This window comes from Halichoeres trimaculatus, unplaced genomic scaffold, assembly GCF_033239565.1.
Source record: "Halichoeres trimaculatus isolate MK-OKI-2021-1 unplaced genomic scaffold, fHalTri1.1 fHalTri1_scaffold_10, whole genome shotgun sequence".
NCBI classification, from domain to species: domain Eukaryota; kingdom Metazoa; phylum Chordata; class Actinopteri; order Labriformes; family Labridae; genus Halichoeres; species Halichoeres trimaculatus.
The window spans coordinates 35,752,414-35,773,881 of record NW_027437187.1 but is presented as its reverse complement, the minus strand read 5'-3'; the positions used below and the strand labels follow the sequence as shown (position 1 = coordinate 35,773,881).

At 38.2% G+C, this 21,468-nt stretch overlaps 3 protein-coding genes across 3 annotated transcripts in view; 2 read left to right on the top strand and 1 right to left on the bottom strand.

Annotated features, from left to right (window-relative positions):
- Positions 1-1,157: 1,157 nt before the first annotated feature.
- On the top strand, positions 1,158-7,170 carry lyve1b (lymphatic vessel endothelial hyaluronic receptor 1b). The gene is made up of 6 exons (XM_074678262.1): positions 1,158-1,325; positions 3,151-3,316; positions 3,763-3,902; positions 6,236-6,577; positions 6,663-6,741; positions 6,841-7,170. The coding sequence occupies exons 1-6, from the start codon at positions 1,241-1,243 to the stop codon at positions 7,031-7,033; spliced, it is 1,005 nt and encodes a 334-aa protein (XP_074534363.1). The 5' UTR covers positions 1,158-1,240; the 3' UTR covers positions 7,034-7,170.
- Positions 7,171-8,781: 1,611 nt separating this feature from the next.
- On the top strand, positions 8,782-12,001 carry rlig1 (RNA 5'-phosphate and 3'-OH ligase 1). Its single transcript, XM_074676842.1, has 7 exons — positions 8,782-9,019; positions 9,331-9,448; positions 9,552-9,647; positions 9,736-9,852; positions 9,974-10,171; positions 11,073-11,242; positions 11,342-12,001. The coding sequence occupies exons 1-7, from the start codon at positions 8,930-8,932 to the stop codon at positions 11,525-11,527; spliced, it is 975 nt and encodes a 324-aa protein (XP_074532943.1). The 5' UTR covers positions 8,782-8,929; the 3' UTR covers positions 11,528-12,001.
- Position 12,002: 1 nt separating this feature from the next.
- Positions 12,003-21,468, bottom strand: part of cep290 (centrosomal protein 290) — a 56,924-nt gene continuing 47,458 nt past the window's right edge. Inside the window, exons 43-51 of the mRNA XM_074676840.1 lie at positions 18,713-18,847; positions 16,828-16,914; positions 16,558-16,722; positions 16,359-16,481; positions 16,109-16,278; positions 14,400-14,541; positions 14,096-14,166; positions 13,671-13,765; positions 12,003-12,307 (exon numbers count right to left, since the gene is read on the bottom strand). Of these exons, the coding sequence (XP_074532941.1) occupies positions 12,063-12,307; positions 13,671-13,765; positions 14,096-14,166; positions 14,400-14,541; positions 16,109-16,278; positions 16,359-16,481; positions 16,558-16,722; positions 16,828-16,914; positions 18,713-18,847 (1,233 nt within the window). The 3' untranslated portion in view covers positions 12,003-12,062. The remainder of the gene's footprint in view (positions 12,308-13,670; positions 13,766-14,095; positions 14,167-14,399; positions 14,542-16,108; positions 16,279-16,358; positions 16,482-16,557; positions 16,723-16,827; positions 16,915-18,712; positions 18,848-21,468) is intronic.

Genomic DNA, 21,468 nt, shown 5'->3' with positions numbered 1-21,468 from the left:
TTTTTCTTCATTTCCTCTGGTTTTCTTTCGATCCATCTCTCCTTACAAACCTGTTGAAGTCTGATCAGTTGCCTTTGAGCAAGGCGTGCAGTAAATCCTGAGTATTAGAAGCAGTTGTTTTATCCATCAATGATCAGATTCTCTGTGTGTGTAGCTGGTTTGGATGCTGATCTGTGATCACCCTGACAAACCCCTTCACGGTAACCCCACTACACCTTCACCTGAGACTCCACCTCTCTGCTGAGCACTTTTCATGCTACATTATTTTCACTAACAGAACATCAAGTTTATTTTTGTTAAATTAAGTTTTTTGAAACATCTCTTGGGGGAAAAAGTTCAATTCTTTTAAATGTTCCAGTTTCCATCTCTGACTAATGAGCCTCCTCCTCCTCCTCCTCTTCCTCCTCTTCCTGACCAGGGACGTGTGACCAATTATCTCCTGTCTGTGTTTCAGCTCTGTATCTCTTACAGCTCAGGAAGCACAGGATATCTAAGCGCTCACACTCTGTGATGAACTGTGAGGTGAAATATGAAGCATGTTGAGTCAGATAAACTCAAATTATGGCTGATAACTGAAAAAGACGCTCTGACTCTGCAGGTTTTAGGTGATGGACGGTGCTCTTTGCCTGTTTTTGGTCTTGATTCCAGCTGGGAGCGAGGTGTGGTTGTGAACGGAGGCTGAAACTCAGGGACAATGTGGAGGAAGTCCCCTTTCCGAACGGCCTGTCAGATCCAGCATACCTCTGCAGGATGGATGGATGCTGACTGAGCAGAAACTCTGAGAGGAGAAAAAAACAGCTCTTCATGAGTGGTTCCTCGCCGTGTGAAGCGTTGTTGTTATTTACAACTCTCTGAGCAGCGACTTGAGCCGATGCTTCCTCTCATCCTCAGGTTATGTTTCCTGGAAATCCTCGATTTGTTTGGATTCTTCAGAAGTTTAGAGCTGAATATGTCGTACATCCACGTTAGGAGAGTTTTCATGAAGGTCCCCCCTTTGTGTGTGTGTGTGTGTGTGTGTGTGTGTGTGTGTGTGTGTGTGTGTGTGTGTGTGTGTGTGTGTGTGTGTGTGTGTGTGTGTGTGTGATATCTCATTCAGGGCCATCAGGCAGATTTGACCTTGGCTTCCTGTTTCCTCGTCTCGTTGCCTTCACGCTCGTTGTGAGGCTGTTCTCTCAGCGTCGGCTGCTTTTGGATCTTCTCTTCCATCCTCCTCCTCACTGATTCAGGTTTTAATAAAAACATGGACAGATTTTTTATTTTCACTCTGCTCTTTTTTTGCTCTTTTGCAGACTTTTTGTCGGCCTTTGATTCCTCTCTTGTCAAAGGTAAGTTATCATTTTCTCTCCTCATGTTGGCGTCATGTTGGGAAACAAAAATCTGAAATATAGTTACTCAAAGAAAAAAAAAAATAATAGTGAAGAAAATATTTAAATCTCGTTGGGTCATGCTTTTAAAAAACAACTTATTTTTCAAGATTTTTCTGAACCGTCTGATGCTCCAGCTTTTAGACAAAACTGCTACAAGTTCAGATCACCATTAATCCTCTACATCCTTCCTAGTTTTCCTTCCCCATAAATATTCATATTGCAAAAGTTGAACTCCACAAATCAGCAGAAATCATTACGTATTTCATGATCAAAATGTGAAAAATGTTGATTTTATTGATTCTTTTATCTTTTTAAGCCCATGTTTAACCAGAGAAATCCCAGTGACACTAACAAATCTGTTTTCCCAGATCAGAGGTCTGCAACCTTTACTTTCAAAGGGGCCAATTAGCCTCACACAAAATCAACTCTATCTTCACACGACCATAAGTAAGAGCTAGTGAATAATTATCTGAATGAGAAGTTTTTTATGTTTTAAAATTTTCATGTGATGTCTAATTTCTTTGATTTTCAATAATTTGCAAATAATAAAAAACAAAGTTATGTCATATATTTTATAAATGAGCAAAATAAGTTAAAAACATTTTACAAATGTGCAAAAAAAAAATTGAAATTTAAAAAAATGCCAAAAGCTATAAATTAGCAAAAAATATATTATTATATATAAATATATTATATTTAATTAATTGATTTTCAAAAAATTTCAATTTTTTTCAAGAAAAGATTAGGAAGTTTTCAAAAATTTGCAAAATCTTTGGATTTGGATTTTTTTCCAAAATTGAAAAAAAAATGTTCAAAAGGGAATTTTAAAAAACTGAAAAAAAAATTAAAAGACTAACTCAGAAGAAATCTTTAAAAAATTCAACTTCAAAATTTCACAGAAAATAGAAATAATTTTGACATTTCCAAAACTTGCATAATTTTTCAATAATGGATTTAGAAGACTTTGCAAAAAATTTGCAGAAAATTCACGGAAATTCACAGAAATTTGCAGATATTCCAAAAAATATGCAAAATCTTTGGATTTACATTTTTTCTAGTTTGAAAAAAAAATGTCCAAAAAATGTCCAAAAAATCTAAGGAATAACTCAGAAAAAAATCCTTTAAAAAATCAAATTCAAAATTTCAAAGAAAATAGGAACATTTTTGACTTTTCTAAAACTTGCATTTTTTTCTAGAATGGATTGAGAAGACTTTTCAAAAATTTGCAGAAATTCTAAAAATTTGAAATTTAGAAAACTTGCAAAATCTTTGGATTGAATTTGGATTTTTTTACAAAAAAAAAAGGAATAAAAAAATAATTGCAAGAAAAATTAAAAAAATTACCTAGCAAAGTAAAAAAAATAGAACTTTACAGAAAATAGGAACAATTTTGAAATTTTGAAAAATTTGCCAAATGTTTTTGGCAAACTTTAGGCCTCAGATGACAACAAAAGGCCACGAGAAAAAGCCCTGAAACTGGCCAAGTGTTTTTGTCTTATTTTCAGTAAAAATGTCTTTTTAGACATATTATGAGCCCCATTCACCTAACCAGTCCAGAAAAATGTCTTATTTCAAAGACAAAAATTAGGTCTTGTTTTAGCTAGTAAAGAAAAACTGCTGATTAGGAAAGAGAAAAGTTACTTGTGGTAAGACATTATTCTAGCTTTAAGAAACTTGACGAGCAGGAGTTCCAGGAAACAAACAACAGAACAGTTTTAACCTTTGACCTCTGAGGTTTTCTTTCCTCTGTTTTTAAGAAAGTTTGTATTTTCTAACCCCTCAGCGGTCCATCAGAGCCACAGAGCAGCCGGAGTCTTCCTCCTGATCGAAGGCGGAGTCTACACCTTCGACTTCACCGCTGCCAGAGACGCCTGCCTGTCCCTGAACGTCACCATGGCGACCAGAGAGCAGATGGAGCGAGCACTGCAGCACGGACTGCAGACGTGCAAGTACGCTGAGAGACACTGGTTCATTTTTCAGTAGAGAGAAAACTAATAATCAATAAGAGTCATGAGAAACAGCCTGATTTCTGCAGACAGCCCCAAGTGGACACTTGAGGAACTGCACCTTTTAACAAGGCTTCATAATAAAGACACTTTTTTCAACCAGTCTGTCGTTCTGCTGCTGTTTCCTCAGAGGTCACACAGCTTGGCGTGATCGTGTGTCTCTCACATTATCAGCTCAGTCTGAACATAACGTTCCCTTCCTCCCGTTCTGAGCCGGAGCTCAGCGGGGACAAAAAGCTGTGTACAGATCACAGCGTGTCACCTCGACACCATCAGACACAAAACAAACCGTCCTGATGGAGAAAACTCTGCTTCTGTTTTTTATTTTTTTTATTTTATTTTTAGACCTGCAGAGTGTTTCTTTTTCACCGTCTTCTTCTCTGTTTCAGGTTTGGTTGGACGGCTGAGCAGGTGGCCGTCGTCCCTCGTCTCACTGTGGACGAGAAATGTGGACAGGGGAGGACTGGAGTGGTGCGCTGGGCTGCCGGCTTGGACAGGAAGTTTGGTGTCTTCTGCTTCAACGCATCAGGTACAGAACACTTCATGGACTAAACCTCTCTAAAAGGATGAAACTAACGATGTTCAGACTGAGCGTGTGCAGATTCTCAAACCTCTACATTTTCAAACGTTGAAATCTTTAAATCTGAAACTGATCGTAACGCTCTGTTCCATTAAGAATTTCTAAGGGGTAGACCTCAAACACCAAGGGCTGCTCCTGACAGGCCCCCAGAGAACTGGCCAATCAGAGGGAAGGGGGTTTTTGGAGCACGGAGCCTTAAAGAGACAGAAACCAAAATAAAGCGTTTCAGAAAGAGGCTGAAAAAAGGGTTTTTCTAAAACATCAGAGAGAGACAATAGAGGCAGGGGCAGAATAAAAACAAAAAAAAAAAAAAAAGGACAACACACCCCTCTTTAAAGTGGAATAACTTAATGACCAGCAGGGGGCGACACTTTCATCTCACTTGCACAACAGCTTCACAAGACTTTCTAAAATTATGAGCTCACAGCTCTAAGTCTGGCCTTAGCCCCCCACCCCTTCCTGACAGGCTTTCAGAGGGACTGGCCAATCAGAGTGAAGGGGGGTTTGTGAAGCAGGGAGTCTTAAAGGGACAGCAGCCAAGACCAAGTGTTCCAGACAGAGGCTGAAATAAGAGTTTTAGAGAGGGACAGAGATTTTTTTTTTTTTTTTTTAATTTGTAAATTGTGTAAAGATACTACGGGGTCGCTAGAGGGACAAAACAAGGATTAAAAAAAGGACAACAATCCTGTTTTAACCATGACTGATTCTGCATGTTTGGAGACACTCCTTCGTCATGCTCATCCTGCCATCTTAACCAATGATGTGCACAAATTTTTGAGGGCAGGGACGAAAAATAAGAAATAGGCACATGAAGTGTGTTCTCGCAACTGAGGGCGCTAAATGTCACATTTTTTGAGGGCACTTTAGGACACTTTTTTCACCAAAAGGGCGTTTGAGTGTGTTTTTCCAACCAAGTGGACACGTCACGCAAATTTTGGTGCTCAAGAGGGCACTTTAGTGCACACTTCGGCTCCCAAGAGGGAGATTTAGTGTGTTTTTCCAACCAAAAAGGGCTCTTTAGCGTGCGTTTTGGCTTCCAAGAGGACATTTCAGTGCAAGCTTTTGCTCCTAAGTGGGAACTTTAACATGTGTTTTTCAACAATCGGGCCAATTGGGCACATCAGCACACATTTTTGCTGACCACACAGGTAGTTAAGTGCGTTTTTCCTTCCAAGAGGGCACTTAAGCATGTGTTTTAGTTCCTAAAAGGATACTTAAGTATGACTTTTGGTCCCCAAGAGGGCACTGTGCTGCCCAAGAGGGCATTTTAGCGTGCTCTTGGGCTCTCCAGAGGGAGGTTTAGTAAGTTTTTCCAACCACTGGGCACTTCAGTGTGCATTTTGGCTTCATAGAGAGTACCTAAGAGCTAGTTTTGGCTCTCAAAAGGCACTTAATGCACATTTGTGCAACCAAAAAGGCCCTTGGGAGTGTGTTTCGGCTCCAAAGAGGGAGGTTTAATCTGTTTTCCCAACCAGGAGGGCTCTTTAGCATGTGTTTAGGCTCCCAAAAGTGCACTTTGGCATGCATTCTGGTGCCCAAGAAGGGTTTTAATCACACTAATCCCCCAAGAGGGCACTTCACACACATTGTGGTGCCTAAGAAAGCATTTTAGTGCACACTTTTGCTTCCAGGAGGGAGGTTTATATTGTTTTTTTCCAACTACGAGGCACCTTAGAGCACTTTTTGGCTTTTGAAGAGGACATTTCAGCGCACATTTTGGCCCCTAAGAGTGCATTTTTACCTTGTTTTTAAAAAATTGGGCCAACTGTGCATGTTAGCATACATTTTTCCTACCTAAAAGGGCGGTTTAGTGTGTTTTTCCAACCAATAGGGCACCTTAGCATGTGTTTTGGCTCCAGAAAGGTTGCTTAAGGATGAGTTTTGGCCCCCAAGAGGACACTTTGTTGTGCATTTTAGTGCCCATGAGTGTGTTTTAGTGTGCACTTGGGCTACCAGGAGGAAGTTCATTGTGTTTTTACCAACAGGAAGTTTCTTTAACGTGCATTTTTGGCTTCCAAGAGTGAGTTTTAGCTATAAGAAGGCACTTAATACATGCTTTTGCTAACAAAAAGGCAATTTAACGTGTATTTTTCAACAATTGGGCCACTGGAAGGGGCGACTGCACCCCAGCCCCCCTCCTCTTGTGCGCGCCCCTGATCTTGACCCTGACTCCTGATTTGTCCTGGAAACTCAGCACTGTCTCCATCCTCCTGACCAAAAGCTGTGTTCAATTTAGACTTTGATGTTGTAGACACAAACCTCTTTTTTGTCATCACTTTCAGATTTTTCAGACACTCCTGAAGGATCACCATCCAGCCCTCATAGCTCCACATCCTTCACTACGCAGCCAGCTGTGACCCAGACCTCCACACCTGGTTCACCTGTTCCCACTTCCACATCCAGGTCTCCACCTCCAGGACGGAGGATGACGACAGAAGCCTCACGAGTCAGAACGACGCCTTCATCCAGGATCTCCTCGTCCTCCACTGCTCCTGAACCCTCTTCTTTCTCTCACCTCCTCTCCTCAGCCGTCAGTGTGACCTTTCCTGCCTCTGCTCACGCCTCCTCCACCTCAGAGTCTGCCACACAACCACCTGTGAGCTTAGAAAAACCGTCTCTGGGAGGTGAGTTCTCCTCTTCCTTCTTCAAACGTGAACCTGGAGGAGTTTGTGATTTTTCTGATTTTTATTTTATATTTTATTTTAACAGATGTTCCCACAGCTCTCATCATCCTCAGCATCATCGCTCTGCTTTTAGCGGCAGCAGGCGTGGTGTGGTACTACAAACTGTGAGTGTCCTTCATTAAAACTGAAAGTGGACTTTTATTTTGTAGGGGCAGATGAACCACAGAGTGATTTAAAATCTTTTTCTGTCTTTTCTTTTGAAGGAATATCTTGGCCTTCTGGTCTCAGGTGCAGCAGAAAGAGGACATGGAGACAGAGATGTGGAAACACGTGGACAGTGAGATGGACCTGCACAGCCCGCCTGATGGAGGAGAAGAAGAAGAGTCAGACAGGAAGTACTCCAGTGACATCACGCTGTGTGTGAATCCAGACATCAAACTGAACTCTTCAGAGTAACGTCGTCATGAAGCGTTTTGTATCAGAGACTTCCTGCCTGGTTATTTTAGGCAGAGGGTTCAATGAATAACCGTTTATTCTTTTGTTCTGTAAATACACGTCGACTTTTTCTGTTCCTCTGTTTATGTTTCTTGTGTCAGCCCATGATTTGTCTCTTATGACTTATTTTTGTATGATTTTAAAGTAAACTTTGTTAAAAGCCCATTTTTTTGTTGTGCAGGTTACTGTAATTCTGTTTGGTTTATCAAGGTAAGATTTTTTGAGATGTATTTTTCTTTTTCAGTAAACTTTGAAAATGTGTTTCCTTTCAACAAGTAAAGGTGTATAACAGCCAAGATTGAAATGCATAATTCTTAAGCAAAGAGTTTTAAATAATGCAGCCTGAGAGCAAAATTGTATGAATTGGGTAAAAGAAAACAAACAAAACCCCAACAATATTTTTTGTAAAGCTAGTTCTTTTAAAGCAGATATAACTCAACAATAAAAACAGTCAAATAAATAAATTTAAAAAAGGAATAGTATAGCCTTTAACAACAACCTGAATAAACACATATAAGGTAAAATGACTACAATTAAAAAATACAAGTCAAAATAGTAAAACATATCAAATAGTATAAAATAGAAAAAAATAAAATAAGAATAAAAATAAAACAAAATAAATTTAAAAAGACTGATAAATAGAAAATGAATATAATAAAAAACAAGTAAAACATTAGACTGAAAAATTAAACAAACAATATAAAAAAACAACCAAATCAACAAAATAAATAAATAATGAAGACATAAAAGAAATAAAAAAAACAAAATTTTTTTTTGTAAAGCTTGTTCTTTTAAAGCAGATACAACTCAACAATGACAACAATCAAATAAATAAATAAACAAAGAAAAGTGTAGCCTTTAATAAAAACCTGAAAAAAAACCATTTAAGATAAAATTACTAGAATCAAACAAAACGAGTCAAAATAGTAAAATAGTAAAAAGAAAAGTGTAAAATAGGATAAAATAAAATAAAAATAAATCATAATAAATTAAACATAAGACTGATGGTTAGAAAATTGATATTATAAAAATCAAGTAAAACAGAATGAAAAATAAGAAAATAACTTAATAATAATAATAATAATTTTCACAGTCAATCACAAAAAAAACATTTAAAAATCAAAAACGATTAAAAAAAATAAACAAATTATTTAAAAAACAACTGAAACAAAATAAATTAATAATGAAAACATAAAACAAAGCAAAAGATACAAACAAACAGAAAAAAATATTTTAAAAAATATACTTAATAAAATAAAATAAAACAGAATAAATTAAACATAAGAATGATAAAAAAATGATATAGTAAAAATTTAAGTGACAAATTAGACTGAAAAATAAAAAAATGTAATAATGATAATAATAATAATAATAATAATAATAATAATAATAATAATAATAATAATAACAATAATAATAATAATAATAATAATAATAATAATGATAATAATAATGTCCCCAGTCAATCACAAATAAAAACCATTTTGTTAAAAGAAACAAAAAAATTATAAAAAAAACAAACATAAAACCTCTAAGTGTTAAATGAATTTCTTAAACACATCAAATAACTGTTTAAATCTAGACTTTAATACTCATTTTATTGTCCATTTCTCCCTCTGTGCTTCATTCACTGTCTGTCAGTACCCGGACCCCACCGCACAGTGGCGCCCTTCAACACTTTACCGTTTATACTACCAGAATGAGAAACGTAGAAGAAGAACGTCATCACCTGATCACTTTCGCTAGCATCACCACACATGCTCTCATGTCGACAAATCGTCCCAGATTTTCCCTTTTCTGTCCGTTAAAGTGAAGATTATTAAAACCCTGAAGTGAAAGAGTTAAAGGAGAAGAGACATGAGGCGTTTAGGCTCCGTTCAGCAGAAGATAGCGTGTGTGTTTCTGACGGACGTGAAGGAAGAACCGTCCAGAAAACGGGACAGCCAGGTCAGACCTTACAGTTTATTATATTATATTATATTATATTATATTATATTATATTATATTATATTATATTATATTATATTATATTATATTATATTATATTATATTTAAGTCTGTGGGTGGGGGCAGCTCTGCAGACGCTGATGATGCTGTTAGCAGACAGCTTCATGATGGACTCACACTCTTAGTGCCAGGTTTAGGAGAAAGAAACAAATATCACATGAAAATCCTGATGCTTAAACGTTTATTTACCTATTGTTGCATGTGCATTTATGTTTCATAGTTTAATATTCAGAATCTGTGTCTCTTTACAGCAATTCCAGGTGGTTGCCACTGAAAACCTGAACCCCCTGGCTCTGGAGGCAAACATCGACTGTGCCCTGGCCACAGAAAAACTAGATGGCACCTGCTGTTACGTCACACTTCACAAAGGTGAGGATTTTCATTGATCCTGGTCAGTCTGGGAGCTGTGGTTGATGGTGATGGTGTGATATGGTTTTATTTTAACATTTTTCCCTTGTCTGTGTCCTTGCAGGTCAACCTTACCTCTGGGCTCGCCTCGACAGGAAACCAAACAAGCAGGCAGAGAAGAGGTTCAAGAAGTATCAGCACACTCACAGGAGCTGCAAAGGTATTAGAGCTGATTTAACAGGAGAGTGTGGAGTTATAATCCCTTTTTTTTGATCAGTTTAACTTTGTTTAATCTGATTTACTCTCAGGTTTCTCATGGAACGTAGAGGAAGATTTTAAGACAGTGCCAGAGACGTGGATCCCTGCCCACAAAGTCAAACACCAGAACGGCCACCCTGTGCCAGACGAGCACGGACACATTCCAGGTCTGATGCTTCATTTATTTCATTGTATTTCTCTTAAATCATGTATCTGTTGCTTTATTTCTTGGGTTTCATTAAAGACCCAAAATGTGGACATGGTTTAAGCCCTTTTTCTGTCGTTCAGGCTGGGTTCCCGTGGAGAAGGACAACAAACAGTACTGCTGGCACTCCTCGGTGGTGGATTATGGAGCAGGGTTGGGTGTAGTTCTCAGACCAAGCGCTGACGATGAAGACGTGCTAGAAATCGCTGCCGTCCCATTGGCCGACCTCATGGAGGAAACTCTGGAGCTCATAGGAACCAACGTCAACGGGAACCCGTACGGTGAGGCGGTGTTTGCACTTTCAGGGAGTCACGATGCTTTCCTTCTTTTAGATCATTATATCATTTTATTAAACTGATATTCTTTGCTTTTTTACATTTAAGAGATTGCAAGCACATTATGTTGAGCTCCTCCCAAATTGCCTCAACCCAAAAACCCTTCAACAAGAACTGAAGGGTTGTTTATCGAGTATCAGAATTGAACATTTGTTTTAAAGGTAGGGTCTGCAGGAATTTTTGTTACTTGTTGGTAAACGCAACATTCAAACTGGGCTCCTCCTCCTTGGCTCAGTGCCAGCTGCAGCCCACACCCACAACCTCTGACCATGACTATGTGAACACACTCGCCAGCCCAGCAACCACCTGTAGCATCGTGTTTCTACATGAGAGAGATTTGAGAGTCGTGCACTTGACTTAGCATGTTAGCACAAGCTAATCACAAGTATCTGACATGTACCAGGTTAGCAGAAAGCTAACTAGCATCGCTCTTCATCCTGAAAAAGAGTGAAAGTTGAGCCGAGCTTCACCCTTGTTTAGGAAAAAGCTTTATCTGTTTGGAGTTTCATTTCAGTTTGGTTGTTTTCTTCCTCCGTGCTACGTCTGCTATTGTAGCTGCTCTGATTAGCTGCTCTGATTAGCTTCCCCTTGCTATAATCAACATGCAAAGTCACTTGTGCACTGGGCAAGCTGTGATTGGCTGATGTAACCACGCTTACGCTCCTCCCTGCCCAGAAATGTCCTGAAACAACCAAAACATCAACATCCAGGCAGAGGAGGGGGTTGAGGCAAACACATACACTGACACACATGTATAGAGGCCCAGAGGAAACTCCTGCAGACTCTACCTTTAAAGTCGTAGACACTCAGACATTATACTTAAGTTTTATTCCCATGTTTCTTCCAGGACTGGGAAGTAAGAAGCAGCCGGTCCATTTCCTGGTTTCTCATGGGAGCATCCGGATCAGAAACCCTCCTCCTGTGGACTTCCAGCAGCTCTGTGCCTGGTTTCAGGAGAGTCCAGGAGGCCGAGTGGAGGGCATCGTGTGGCATTGCAACGACGGCACGCTCATCAAGGTGGTCACCTGAGTCACACCCTGTTTCTGTTTACTGTGGCGGTCATCATGTCAGAAACGCAGGACTTTGAGTTTGGTAACGAGTGTTCCCTCTCTGCAGGTTCATCGTCACCACCTGGGGCTGAGGTGGCCTGATGGGGAGACTGCCCTGGGCGAGACGGCGGCGGTGGTTCGCGTCGACGGGACGGTGGATGAATACAACAACAGCAAGGACTTGTTTGCTTCTCTCTGCGCTTTAAACGGACAAAGTTTCAGCCGACTGCAGGACGTTCGGTTCGACGTGTGAAGAGCGAGCATCTGCGGCCGCAGGATGCTGACGTGGTGATTCCAGGAAGTTACAGTCGATAACAGTTCGAGGTTTACTTTGCAGAGTAGTTTAAAAACGACCAACTTCAGTTCCTTAAAGAATCCTGTACATAACGAAGTGAAGAGACGACTGTAAATGTTTACATGTGAAGAATTCCAACGAGTGTGGAAACGACTTTATTGAAAAAGACAAACACGATGCCACGACTGTACAAAAACATAGAAAAATAAACTACTTACATAGGAAACGTCACAGTATTAACATAAAACAGCTGCCTGATAAAAACAGGGCGACTCCTTCCGACTTATGTAAACGTTTGTTTTTCTAAACTGGACCAAACGCTGAGCGCTGTAATAACTTAATTTATTATTAATTTCTGTAGCAACTGAGACAAAAGCTCTAAATCTTAAATGCTATCTGTGAAATAAAGATCAATAAACGCCTGCTGGATGCATGCTCAGTAAAATCTGGTGTTGATTTCCTGGATCATTATTGTTTGAAGTGTGTTTCTGCGTCAGCTGATGGAGACGCTGGGCAGCTCTGCCTCCACCCCACACTGCTCACACACCTTCTTCAGCTGCTCCTCCAGCAGGATGTTCTTCTTCACCTCCACGTTGTAGTTGTATTTCAGGTCCTCGATCTCCTCGAAGAACGTCGGGTCGAAGCTCTGCAGTTCCTTCTTCAGCTTCGTGACCTCGGTTTGAAGCGATGCTTTCGCCTCCTCGGCCGCCTGCAGGAGGTTCCTGAGCTTCCCCTGGTCTGAGGAACAAAATCAGAGAGGAGATGCTGAACTCTGCGGGGTTAACATCTTTTCAAACAATGGTTTAAAATCCCAGGGTTTACTTTATAATCACAACAAGATCTGTGTTTTCAAACTGATATTTATTCTCCACCAGGGGTCTGCAACCTTTACTTTAATAGGAGCCATTTTTACTCAGCTCACCTGGATTAAAGTCATTCAGGAGCCACAAAATCTACTTTATCTTCACAGTAAAGACTATAGATTGAATAAATTTCTAACATAGTTAGGATCTAAGCAATAGTTACCTAAACAAGAATTTTTTTTGAACTTGTGAAACTTCACGTGATTACTTCATTTTTTAATTTTAACAAATTTGCAAAAAATTTGAAAAAATTTTATATTCAGGAAATTTGCACAACTGTCAAAAATGTTGACGTTTGAAATCATTTGAAACAAAAAAATTGCAAAAAAAAGAATAAATAAAATATTTGTAATTTCCAAGAATTTGTAACATTAAAAAAATCTGGAATTTCAAAAAATGTTGGACTCAAAAAAAAACCCAAAATTGATTAAAAAAAAAAAAAATGAACTCAAATCCAAAAAATGGAAATTAATTCTAAATAGCTTTCAAATGCTAAAAATTTGCAAATCTAGCAATACATTCTCAAATTTCAAAAATTTTAAACAAAAAAATTGCAAAAAATCAAAGAAATGCAACTTCAAAAATTGGCAACATTAAAAGAAATAAATTCATAATATTTTTGAAACTTGAAAAAAATAAAAATAAAAAAGGGAACTCAATTCCAAAAAACTGAACTTAATTCTAAAAAATTTCGAAATTTCAAAAATTTTCAAATTTTTAAATTTATTTGAAATTTCTAAAATTTGCCAAGTTTTAAAAAAAAACAAAAATTTAACATTTCTGAAAGAGGACCCTCATTTAATAACCTTACTTATCATATTTTGTTGTTTACTAATATTTTGCCATATATCAAACACATTTATTAAGCTGGAACATTGTTAGTTTAATGAATCCAACCACACAGAATTAATTTGCTTTTTTTATATTCTATATTTTTTGTATATTTAGACCATATTTTTTCCAGACCCTTGTTCTACACTGTTAAATCTGAACTCTAATCAAGTGTTAATTTAAAAAAAAATCTTATCAGACTTAATGTGAGCCACAGTCACCTGAGAAGTCCAGAAAAATGTCTGATATCAAGATTTTATGAGACTTAGTTGATGTTTGATTTGATTTTAAAGAGTACAAAACTCTGCCAGTGGAATAATAAAAATATAACTCATATAACTCAACCAATCACTTTTTTAGATTTCAGTTTTTGCTGTTCCTGGACTAACCGTATCTGTTGATCTCACCTGGTTTGGAGGTGGTCTCGCCGTATCTGTCGCTGTAATCATCCAACCTTTCTTTCAACTCGGTGTTCTCCTTCTGTAGCTCCGTGTTTATCCGTCTGAAGAGATGAAAAAGTCATTTCAGATCCACGAAGAAACAACAGCAGGATGAGTTAAAACTGCTCCCCCTGGTGGCTGACTGCAGTATAAGAACAACTGCTCCAATGATCCAACGATCCAGGTGTGTATGAGTTTTACATTTAAAAGTATTTAGACAACTCATGAAACACACCATTCAACCTAAACATGTTACAATCCTGTATCTTCTCTTTGCAATACCCAGATATCTAGTATCTAACTAGATAAAAAATGAATGAATGAGTGAGTGAATAAATAAGTAACATCTTAAAAGGTGAAGAATAAATGGCTGTAATCATATTTTAACAAACCTCATTGCCTGAAACTCTTTCATCAATCCTCCCTCGGTCTTTGCAGTAGGAAAACTCTTCAACACGTCGACCTGAGAAAGAAAAACACAGACCGTTACTGCATTGTTCGTGTAACGACGGGGTCTTCTCACACAGCTTTAGATCATCATTAAACCTGATCTTAAGCGGAGATTATGACACGTTTATCAAACTAAACTGGGATGACTTCTTCTGTGGTGTTCAGCTGACAGGCCCTGCCTCCCAAAGCCCCGTACACACTGTAGCATCAAAAGGACTGTCTATGTAACGTGTTAAGAGCTGGTACCTGGTCTTCCAGTTGCCGGATGCTGATCTGGGCCCTGTCCTCTCGCTCCGTCACGTCCTTCAGCTGATCTCTGAGCTCAGACAGACTGGACGTCTTCTGGGCGAGCTCCTTCTCCAGCTCCTTCATCTTGTTCTCAAACATCCTGCAGATAGAAGTTAAAACCTTTAGCCTTGGGCGCAGAAGGCCTAGAAGTCTAGGTTGCACCTCATGAGGTTCACCCTCAAGCGGCTGACTCAAATTCAAATCCAGCCTGTCCCCTCCTCTCCAGTTAAAGGCATAAAAAACCCCAAAAATTAGTTTAAAAACATTTATTCCAGAGCAAGGGTCTGCAACCTGTGGCTCTTTGACTCCTTTGCAGTGGCTCCTTGAAGCTTTAAAAAATATTATTGAAATAAAGAATTTTTATTTTTCATATAGTGGGTATTGATGATTAAAGACACTGACACTAAATAAAATCATGTGTAAACATTTAGTTGAACTAAAGATGCATCACATAAAGCAAGGAAGCTTTCAAATTTTTTAAAGATTTTTTCAAGTTGATTTAAACTTTTTCATGTATTTTTTATTTCAATTTTTCAACATTTTTCCAAATGAGTAAAAAAATAATTTTTTGCAAACTTTTTCAAATTTCATTTGTTTTTTAATTTCTGCCAATTTTTGCAAATAATTTGACTTAGACTTTTTAAAATAAATCAGAATTTTGACTTAAAAAAAAAAGAAAAAAAAAATCACACATTTTGATTTTTTTTCGGTAAATCAATGAATTTTGACAAATTTTAGAAATGTAAAAATTTGAGAGATTTTGGGGATTTTTGCACATTTTTAAAAATTTCATTAAAAAAAACTGCTAATGTTTGAAATTTCTACTTTTTTAGAATTTCTGCTAATTTCTGCAAATAATTTGACTTCCACTTTTTTGAAATTTTTGCCAAATTTTGACATTTTAATTTTAAAAAATATTGAGCAACTTTTTGAATTCTTTTGCAAATTTATTAAATTTTGGCAAACTTTTAAAATGTTAAAATTTCAGGGGTTTTTGCACATTTTTTAAAATTTCATTAAAAAAAGTGCAAATTTTTGAATATTTTGAACACATTACTGCAAATTTCTGCAAATATTTGAATTCCACGTTTTTTTTGAAATCTTTGCAAAGTTTTGACATTTTGATTTAAAAAACAAAAAAATAGTCAATTTTTGAATTATTTTGCCAATTAATTAAATCATGACAAATTTTTGAAATTAAAAAATTACTTTTGCAAAATTTTTACCCTTCATTGAAAAAACTGGTAATTTTTTAATTGAAAAAAAATCTTTAAAATTTTTGCGTCTCATAGAAATTCCATTAAGTTGGCAAATTTATGAAATTATAAATTTATGAAAACATCTAAAATTAAGACAAACTTTTCCTTTTTTAAAATATAATTTAAAATAAAGCTAAGACATCACATGTATTATTTTATAAACATAAACTCTTCTTGTTTAAATAATTATGCACTAGATTTTTTACTTTAAAAAAAACAACAACAAAAAAAAAACACGTTTTGTCTTCATTGTTAAGATTTAAATCATTTTGTGGCTTCTGAATAACTTTGATCCAGATGAGTTGAGGCTAAAGGCTCTTATGAAGGTAAAGGTTACAGACCCCTGATCCTGAGCTCTAACAGGTCCAGGACATTAGACTACGGATTTGATGAAGGATTTTCTCTGACCTTGTGACCACAGAGGCCTTCCAGCCCTTGCTCTCCGCTCCCTCTGCGATGGGTCTGGATAAAGCTGCTCTCAGCCTCTGCCTGGTTTCCTCCAGCTCTGCCTCCAGCTTCTCGTTGGTCACCTCCACGCTCGTCTTGGTCACCTTCAGCCTCTCTGCTGCCTCCGCTTCCTGCAGCCACAGAAACAGGAAGTCACGCTCTGCTGTGTTAAAGAGAAAGACCTCTGAGTAAACTAAATGCACATATTTACCCTCCTGATGTCTCGGCGCAGACGCTCGTTTTCCATGACGATCTTCTCCAGGCCTTTGGTTTTGGACTCCAGCTTTGAACTCAGCTGGGCTTCGCTCTCACTCTTCAGTTTGTCATAATCAGCCTGGAAGCAGAAGATCAGCTTTCAGAGGGCTTTGTGAAAAGATGTGAGACATGAAGGAAGCTCTGCGATCAGTTACCTTCAGTTTTTGGTTTTCTTGCTCCAAGCTTGTGATCTTCTCTTGATTTACAGGTGCGCTGCCTTTCTTCAGAGCGTCGTTCTCACGCTGAACCCTCTCCACCACCTTCTTCATCAGCCCGATGGTCTTCTCCAGTTCAGGCACAGTTTTCCCGCTGTGTCCAGCCTGATGAGGATGATTAGAAACACCATGCACAAACTTTAAAGGATAAACACTTGATGTCAGGTATTGATAGTTTCTTTTGTTATCAATGACGTCTGGTTAACGTACTCCACGAACGTGTGCCAGCTTTTTCTCCACATCTGCCTTCCCTTTCTTCAGCAAGCTGCACATTTCCTTCAGATCGGACACTTGATTCTGGAGACGAGAACAAAGAAAGGTGAAGTCAGAGCAGCTGCTCCAGCCTGGGTGGCGTTGCATCGTTTGACAGACAAAATATCTTCCTGACACAATCGATCTCTTTTATGTGACGCGCCTCATTTCTTGATGAAGATGTAAAGATCAAAATGTGTGGATTAAACATCTGTAGAACTTTATTTAAGAGAAAGTCATCAGTCTCACTCCTCCACATAAATATCTGGAGTGGACGTTTGCTAAGCTAGCACAAATTAGCATAACAAGGAACAGAAAAAACCTGTCTGTGCATCAAACAATAAGATCACAAAGCAGAAACTTCTGGTCTCAGAATATGAAGCTCATACTAAAGTGTCAGGAGCTGCAGTTCCTGGAGTGTCCACTAGAGGCTGGCTGCAGAAACAGCAGAAACCACATACACACCCATTCAAAAAAGCAGAAATGAACAAGTTTACAGCCTGGTTTAGAAAAAAAAGCAACGTACAACATCTACACATCATACAGTAAGAGGATTAGGGATGGACAGATAACACTGTGGAACAATTTAAAAGAAAAAAGTTTCTGTTGAGTTGGATTTTTATGCTGACTGAAACTAAAATTAGCAAGCTGATTCCAAAATTGCAGCCAGTTTTTGTAGCACGTCAAGTTTTTTCTCCACAGCTCACCCTACAGATCAGCAAACTTCCTCTGATTAGCTGTAGGAAGACTTTCCAGCTGATTATTGGACTCATTTCAGTTTTTAGAAATGCTACTATACAACAGAAACAACGTCTATCAAGTTTGGACCATCAGAAAGCAACCGGTGTTTTGGAGTTAGTAGCGACCATGCTAACTGGAGACTCTCAGCGGACAGTATCAGTGATTAACTTGATTAGAGTCGCCAGTTAACAGGGTCACACTTTACTCTGAAACACCACCAACTCTGGACGTAGTTTTCTGGTTGTTTTATAATGAACCAGGTCTCAGACTCAGCAGTCTGTGTGCTTTTTTTTGTCTGGGAGGGTTTCTGATTTATTGACACATGTTTATGTCCTGGTCTGTCAGTCTGGTAAGTGTCCCCAAAAAGTGTTGATACATTCTGCTGTGTGAACATTTCATTAACAAAATATGCGCTAGAATTCCTTCATCTTTAGTTCAGAATCAGCTCCTATCACAGGTAACTGGCTCCACCTCCTTCTCGTTCATCCCCGCAGCGTCTCAGCGCTTTAACACAGTCGGACGCTGAGCGTCTTCTGACTTCAGCGGGGAAGCGTAGAGTGGGTTGTTCCACTGTGGAAACTGGACGGTCATTGGATAAACGCTGGGCTTTGTCCCGCCTATCGGACGCTCAGCGTCTCTGGGGGTCTATGAGTCAGTGGGCTGGCCTGGACGCTGGGCTTCTGCATGATGATTGGATGATCTGTCTGAGGCCGAATCCCTTTTTGATTGACAGTGAAATGAGCCAGTCAGGGATCTTGAAGTTTAACCCTCCACCTGAGCATCTTCTCAGTTTTACAGTCAGTTGTTCTGAACTGATCCGGAGGCTTTATCAATCCTCAGTGAGTTTACCTTTCTCAAAAACGACGAGCGCTGTGTTTAAAGATTCTCTCTCTTTTCACCACCTAACCCTTTTTTTTTTAGATGTCATTTTTCTCTAACATCCTGGAATGAAACATTTTTCTGGACTTTTTCAGAGACTATGGCTCACATGAAGTCTGATTCAACCATTATGACCAAAGATTAGACGGAAACACTTGATTTAATTTATGTTTGGTTGATATTTTTCAGGCAGATCAGCTTTTTTCCTCTGTGATCCTCGTACCTTGAGTCTCGGAAGATCTCTGTTGATCTGCTCCAGCTGAAAGCGCAGCTCCAGGTTCTCAGAGGCCAGCTTCAGGTTTTCTTTCTGGAAGTCGTGATCTCTCTGCAAGGGGGTGCCGGTTCCTCGTCCTGACGTCTGCAAAGAAACACAAAATGAGTTTTAAAAACTTAGAGTGACTTTATCGCTTCTTAAAACACTCACACACTCTAAAGGGGACGTCAAAGTACAGCGTTACGGGAGACGACACAGCTTGGATCTACCGCAGCGCTACGACAGCTCTAAGACTTCAGCGGGGCGACATGAGAAGCCTGCAGTACCTTCAGATACTTAAGAGGTTTGCTTCCATGTTTTCCAGCGTGTGCATCTTTTTCTTTACTGGTTAAAATCTCTGCTGTGGTTGGTTTGATGCTGGGATCTGGATCTGGCTCTGTGTCTGGATTATCTTCCCCTGGAGCCTCCTTAAGCTTCTCGGTGTCATCTGTTTCTCTTCCTTCATCTCTCACATCATCACCTGGTTTTCCATCCTCTTCCTCTCCGCCGTCTTTACTCATCTCTTCAGATTTATCAGCGTTGGCTTGTGAAGAAGCAGGTACAGGAGAGGACAGAGGTGATCCTCTCTCTGATGGATCACCGGGATCAGGGTCACACACTTCCTCCTGCTGTTGGTCTCCTTCTTCTTTTTCTTCTCCCTCCACACACACCTCGGGATCAGCCGGGGCCTCTGCTTCCACTCTGACCTCTTCCTCCTCATCTTCCTGCTCTGTGTTTACAGCCTCTCTGCTTTCCTCCACATCAGGACTCAACCGCTCTGCTCCTGCATCCTCTGCTCCTTCATCTTCCTCTCCTTCAACTTCTGCTCCTTTATCCTCTGCTCCTGCATCCTCTGCTCCTGCATCCTCTGCTCCTGCATCCTCTGCTCCTGCATCTTCTGCTCCTGCATCCTCTGCTCCCTCATCCTCATCCTCCGGCTGCTCTGGAGCCCCCTGCTGGTCGGCAGCAGGATCTCCAGCTGCACAGTGATGGCAGGACTCTGAAGGACTGGATGATGCATTCACTTCACACGACCCGTCCGTAACATCAAACGTGAGAGAAGAAATTTCCCTCAAAGCACGAGAGGAGGAACTTTTCTCCTTACAGTCAATAATTCAGATAAAATCCAGAGGCAGCCAAGGATGGGACAGAAAAACAAAGGATGGGACAGAAAAACAAAGGATGGGACAGAAAAACAAAGGATGGGACAGAAAAACAAAGGATGGGACAGAAGAACAGAGAGTAAGAAATGATGAGTGAGGAGAGAAAGAAAAGCATCTGAGACATATGAGGTGAAAATCTTTGAGACATTTAGACCAGGGGTCTGCAACTGTTACTTTCATAGGAGCCATTTTTCCTCAGCTCACCCGGATTAAGCCACAAAATCTACTTTATCTTCACAATAAAAGCAAATAAAGTGTGTAAACTTTCATACAGTTAAAATCAAATTAAAAAATGAAATGTAAATAAAAAATTGATTGATTTGAGATTTTACACGTGATATCTAATTTTTCATCATTAAAATCAATATGCAAAAAAAAGTTGCCAAAAATTCAATAGTTAAAAAAAAGATGATTTAATCATCTAAGAATTAGTAAAACATTTCAAATAAGATCCAAAATGTCATAAATTTGCAAAAATAAAAAAATCTTTAAATTTTATAATTTGCAAAACTATACAAAAAAATCAAATTTCAGTAATTTTCAAAAATAATATTATATATAAATAAAGGAATTTGCTAAAATATAAAAGAGTTTAAGTTAATTAATATTCAAAAATTAAAAAAAGATATATTAACATACATAAGTAAAGAAATTTGCTAAAATATAAAAAAGTTAAAGTAAATCAATATTCAAAAATCATAAAAAATATATTTACATATACAAGTAAAAAAATTTTGCTAAAATATAAAGAAATTACATTTAAAACATTTGTAAACACTCAAACAAATATTAAAAGTTCAAACAATTAATTTTAAAAAAGTTGCAATACATTTTAAAAAGTTTGGGATATTTGAAAAACATGTTTAAATTTTAATTTTTTATTTTAATTTAAAAAATGTGCTCAAAGTTCAAAACTTTTCTAAATATTTAAAATTTGCAAAAACTTTTAAAAACATCGAAACAAAAAAATTTGAAAAATTTTTCAAACTTCAAAAAATATGCAAATACTTTAAAAAGTATTGACATTATAAATATTTCAAAAATTTAAAAAATTTGAAAGTATATTAGTTTTTGATAAGCTACATTGATTATATTGCTCAAATCTTAATGCTTTTCTTGTTTGCTAATATCTTTCCACATATCAAGCTTTTAAATTAAGCCGGCACGTTGAAAGTCACACCATAAATTTGGAAAACATTCTTGGTGTCCACGCTTGGGTCCTATCCATGGGAACTGATGGTTACTCTTCAAAACGTTGCAGTTGTTCCAAAACAACCTCCATAAATATTCTGACCAATAAAAGCTGATTTCTTTAAAGCAACTCAAGCGACACTTTTGCCTTTTGCTGTTTTTCTGGACTCCTCAGCTGAATGTGGCTCAGATAAAGTCCGATAAAACTTTTTTTACTGAAAATATGTTTCAGTTTTTATGGGGAATGTTTGTCATTGAAACCAAATAATATCCAAATAGCCTTTAGCCCACTGAACAGCTGATGAGGAGGTTCCCTCAGTTTTTCTTGTGCAGTCATTCCTGCATACCGTGTGTACTAACGGCTGATGATCT